This window comes from Bidens hawaiensis, unplaced genomic scaffold (assembly GCF_021521415.1).
Source record: "Bidens hawaiensis isolate Kalapana, Puna unplaced genomic scaffold, B.hawaiensis_p1.1 tig00006386_1, whole genome shotgun sequence".
In the NCBI taxonomy this organism is placed as follows: Eukaryota; Viridiplantae; Streptophyta; class Magnoliopsida; order Asterales; family Asteraceae; genus Bidens; species Bidens hawaiensis.
This window is the reverse complement of record NW_027491428.1, coordinates 932,674-938,070: the sequence shown is the minus strand read 5'-3', so window position 1 is coordinate 938,070 and position 5,397 is coordinate 932,674. Positions and strand designations below refer to the sequence as shown.

The following is a 5,397-nucleotide window of genomic DNA, read 5'->3' as shown; positions in this document are numbered from 1 at the left end:
CCCTATCGCTAATGATAAAGCGGGGGACACCAAAACGTGAAAAAAATTAGATTGGACAAACTTACAAACAACGGTATGGTCATTTGTCTTGGTGGCGATTGCTTCTACCCATTTAGACAAATAATCGACCGCTACCAAGATATATAGATTACCGAAAGAATTAAGAAACGGGCCCATGAAATCAATCCCCCAAACATCAAAGATGTCGACAACGAGGATTGGTTGCATGGGCATTTCGTCCTTTGAAATACCCCCATATTTTGACATCTAATACAATTCTTGACAAACTCTGATGCATCCTTAAAGATCGTAGGCCAATAAAATCCACATGCAAGCACTCGATGTCCCGTCTTCTGGCCGCTGAAATGGCCTCCACAAGGTGATGTGTGGGCATGATATAAAACACTCCGCATCTCCTCTTCTGGTATGCACTACCTCATTACTTGATCCGCTCCAACTCTGAACAAATCTGGATCTTCCCATGCATAGTGCTTCACCTGCGAGAGGAAGTGCTGCTTCTTCTTCTTTGGCCAAAATTCTGGAATTGTATCTGTAACAAGAAAATTAATAATGTCAGCATACCATGGCAAAGTTGAAACAGAAAACAATTGCTCATCCGGGAAAGACTCATTGATGGCCCTCTCGTTTTTCTCCTCTTCTTCTTGTCCCACAAGTCTCGATAAATGATCCGCTACCACGTTCTCGCTTCCTTTCTTGTCGCGGATCTCCACATCTAACTCTTGGAGCAGTATAATCCACCTGATCAAGCGCGGCTTCGCGTCCTTCTTCTCCATCAAATACTTTATTGCGCTATGATCTGAAAAAACAATAACCTTGCTCCCCCAAATGTAAGATCGAAACTTATCAAGTGCATATACTACCGCGAGCAACTCCTTTTCCGTAGTGGTATAATTAATTTGAGCATCGGAAAGGGTTTTGCTTGCGTAGTATATGGCAACAGGCTTCTTATCCACTTGTTGACGCAACACGGCCCCGACCGCATAATCACTTGCGTTACACATAATCTCAAATGGGAGTGACCAATCAGGTGACAACAAGATCGGGGCTTCAACCAATTTGTTTTTTTGTACATTAAATGCATTGAGACACTCTTCATTAGAAACAAATGGCACAACTTTTAATAGCAAATTACACAACGGTTTAGATATAACGCTAAAATTCTTAATGAACCGTCGGTAAAAACCGGCATGACCCAAAAATGCCCTTATCCCTTTTATATTAGTAGGCGGTGGTAAATTAGATATGACTTGGATTTTTACCCGATCAACCTCAATCCCCCTACTTGAGATGACATGTCCCAAAACCGTCCTTTCTTGAACCATAAAGTGACTCTTTTCCCAACTTAAGACCAAATTCGTTTCTACAAATATTTTTTAAAAATTTAGTTAATTCATTTAAGCATTTTTCAAAAGATTAACCAAAAATAGAAAAATCGTCCATAAAAATTTCAGGTGAATCCCCGATTATATCTGAAAAGATACTCATCATGCACCTTTGAAAGGTGGCCGGGGCATTACACAAACCAAAAGGCATTCGCCTAAATGCGAAGGTGCCGTATGGACATGTGAAAGTGGTCTTATGTTGGTCATCAGGGTGAATAGCAATCTGAGTGTACCCCGAATAGCCATCTAGAAAACAATAAAACTTCTGACCTGCAAGTTTCTCGATAATCTGGTCAATGAACGGCAAGGGAAAATGGTCTTTAGATGTTGCCGCATTCAACTTCCTATAATCAACACAAATCCGCCACCCGGTTACCGATCGGGTGGTGATTTCCTCACCTTTCTCATTACGGGTTATTTTAATACCTTCCTTTTTTGGAACCGTGTGTGTCGGACTTACCCACGTGCTGTCTAAGATCGGAAAAATAATGCCCGCGTCCAACCACTTCAAAACGTCTTTCTTCACTACCTCCCGCATTTTTGGACCTTCTTTGTGCATCATGAGCGGGTTTTGCCTCGGGATCGGTGTTGATCTTATGCATGACAATGGATGGGCTGATCCCTCTCAAATCTGCTATCGTCCAAGCAATCGCCGCCTTATGCTCTCTCAAGACTTCCACCAACGCCTTCTCTTGCTCATCTTCCAAATTTGCAGCTATGATGGCCGGTAATGTCTCTCCCTCTCCCAAAAACACGTATTTCAAGTGTTTTGGGAGCTCCTTCAATTCAACAGCCGGCAGACTCTCCAATGACGGTTTCAACTTTGAATCGATCGTATTGGGCAACCGCTCCACTTGCTGAAACCATGGCGGTTTCCCAATACTTGCCGCATACAATTCCACTTCTCTCTCTTCTTTTTGTAACTGTAAGACATGCTCAACTACTTTCCTGCAACAAATAGCACACTCCTCTGTGGCATCATCCCCACTTTCGTGAGGGTTCAACCCGTCAATGACTTCAGTCGCGAAGCATTCGTCACTCACCAGAGGGTTAGACACGTTTGAAAACACATTAAGCATAAGATTCTTATTACCAAATGCCACGTCCACTACCCCAGTTCTACAATTAATCAAAGCATTCGCGGTGGCCAAAAAAGGCCGACGGAGAATCACGTTCGGTTGCCGTTTCGGGTTAACCGTCACGTAGTCTAGAACCAGGAAGTTGACCGGGTAATAAAAATCTTCTATCATCATAATCAAATCGGTCACGATTCCCGTAGGAAGGTTGAGTGTCAAATCAGCCAACACCACGGTAGTGTCGGCTTTTCTAAGTGGACCAAATTCGTACTGGTCATACAAGCTTCCCGGGAGAATACTCACCCTAGCCCCAAGATCTAACAACGCTCTAGTCATTTTAAAATCGCCCACTTGAATGGGTATAATTGGCGTTCCCGGATCTTGTAGCTTGGGTGGGAGGATATCCGTCAAAAGCGAACTCACATTTGCAGTTAAGTCAACTTGTTTAGGCAACTTGTGAGTTCGTTTTTTAGTACACAAGTCTTTCAAATATTTAGCATATCCAGGGACTTGTTTAATTGCATCTATGAGGGGTAAATTGATTTTTACTTGTTTAAATATTTCCCACATTTCCTCCTGCTGTGGGCCCCTCTTTCTAAGTGTCGATGAGGTTTCGGGGTTCACCAATGCCCGAGGGAACGGAACGGTTTTACTCGTTGAGCCCGTCTCCTTGGCGGTTGGTGTTCCCGTTTTAGTTTCAGTTTCAATTTTATTTTTATTTTTTTGTTTTAATTTAATTTTCGGTTCAATTTCAACCTCACCATCACTTTTCCCATTTTCTCCCAAATCCTCCACCTCACCTTCAACCAAAGGTGGTGGAGCTACCCCATTATTATATGCCTTACCGCTCCTAAGGGTACTTACCTGGTTGACATGGTCATTCTTACCACTCGAAGAGCTACTATTCTGATGGCTCGGGTTCTTCAAGGTATCACTCGGCAACTTGGATGGATTTCTCTTCAAACTCGCCACTTCCTCAGCAAGCTGGCTCACCTGTTTAACCCTTGCAGCATTGGCTTTCTCTTGGAGTTCTAACCTCTGATTCACGCTTTATTCTGAGCCTCTTGATCCGTCTTCATTTGCTTCAGAAAGTCCATAACATCCTTAATCGACTCTTCCTTGTTACCCGATGTTGGGCCTAGTTATTTGGTTTGTACTTAGTTTGGTTGTTTTGTTTGGGCTGTGTATGTAAACCGAGATCCATTTGGATCTCGGTGGGTTTTTGGTTAGTATTGGGCTTGAGTGGTTAGTTCCCTATATATATAGATGTCTTTGTATAGGGTTATGGGTTGTTCATTCAAGTGTGATTTTGGCCGTTTAAGGGTTATCATAGACGAGTATTGTACTGTTAGTGCTTAAGCACCCGACGTTAATATTAACGTGTGTTTTGAAGCCATTTGTGTGTTTTACGTGTTTAGGTTTGTTAGTGTTCTTGAATCATCTAGCGTTGGATTTCCGCACCAACACCTAGATTGTTGATATAATAATTGTAGTGATCCAGATTTGGGACTTACAATTGGTATCAGAGCCTTAGACCTATTGAGGCTCGTTTTTGTGATACCAAGGATTCAAGATTTTGATCTTTGGTGGTTGTGTTTGATTTTCCGATGATACTCTCGTCGGAGAAGGAAAAAGTTTTTTTTGAAGTTGAAGATTGACCTAATCTTGGTTAAAATTCAAATCCCAGAGATTTCGGGATTTAATTTGTTACCAAAATTATCTGGTCAAAGCATCTTTGGGTTTCCTGGAAGTTCTCGGAAAATTGTCATTGTTTTCGGCCATCATTTGGTCATTCTCGGTGAAATTTGTTGGTTCTCGGCCAAATCTGCCTGTTCTCGACCAAGTTTGTCAGTTCTCGGCTACGTCTAAGTGTTCTCGGTTGACTAAGATTGTTCTCTGTTGATTTCCATTGTTCTCGGTCAACTAAGAGTGTTTTCTGTTGACTTCCTAGTTCTCGGTCAATATTGTTCTCGGTCAATATTGGTGTTCTCTGTTGACTAAAGACTTTCTCGGTCAACTTTTGGTTCTCGGCTTAGTAAACTGTAGGCTCTATTTGGGCCTGATTGGTTTGATTTGGGCCTGATACTTGGACTAGGACTATAGAACTTTCTGGACTAAAATCAATAAACTAATTTAAAAAATGGATCAGTTAACGAACAACAATGTATCATCAAATGCGCTACTTCATCAAGAATTGGATTCCATAATGAGGACAACCACTCGTGTACCTCGTCTATTGTCTCATGATGGGCTCAGTGAGTGGAAATTTTGATTTGAGAAGTATGTTAAAATGAAAGATGCTAAGATCTAGAGAAGCATTGTTAGAAGACCCCAAATCATCACGTATCAACGTGAGAATTCAACTGAGGTTATTGTGAAGCCGGTTGCACAGTATGATGATGATGATTTTGCCAAAGTTGAAGAGGATGAAAAGGCTCTATCAACTTTAACCATGGCACTTTCACCTGAGATTGCCCTTGGTTTTAGAGAACTTCAATTTGCTAAGGAACTATGGGAGGCATTGATCGAGGTGTATGAGGGGAACGAAGATATGAAAAGAAGTCGCCAAGACTTGTTGCGACAAAAGTTCAACATGTTTAACCATGTTCTGGGGGAGTCATTGGAAACTCAACTCCAAAGGTTCATATCTTTAGTGACTGAAATGAGATCTGCGAGTATTTATCTAGCAACTTCAGAGATAAACAACAAACTGGTAAACTCATTGCCAAAGAGTTGGGATATGAATGTTGCTGTTATCAAGAAGACTAAAGATCTCAACAGAATGTCTATATCTGAGATGATGGCTACTATCAAGGCATGTGATATGGACGACAAGCAACATGAAATAAACCATGCGAATTCTTACAGTGCAGCTGGTTACAACGTTGCCTCCAACAATGCTCTTATTTCTCAAGATA

General features: G+C 41.7%; 1 protein-coding gene across 1 annotated transcript; it reads right to left on the bottom strand.

Moving 5' to 3' along the window:
- Window positions 1–431: 431 nt before the first annotated feature.
- Window positions 432–3,360, bottom strand: LOC143632237 (uncharacterized). Its single transcript, XM_077100802.1, has 3 exons — window positions 3,344–3,360; window positions 1,830–2,783; window positions 432–1,008 (listed from the first exon to the last, which is right to left on the bottom strand). The coding sequence occupies exons 1-3, from the start codon at window positions 3,358–3,360 to the stop codon at window positions 432–434; spliced, it is 1,548 nt and encodes a 515-aa protein (XP_076956917.1).
- Between the last annotated feature and the right edge of the window lie 2,037 nt (window positions 3,361–5,397).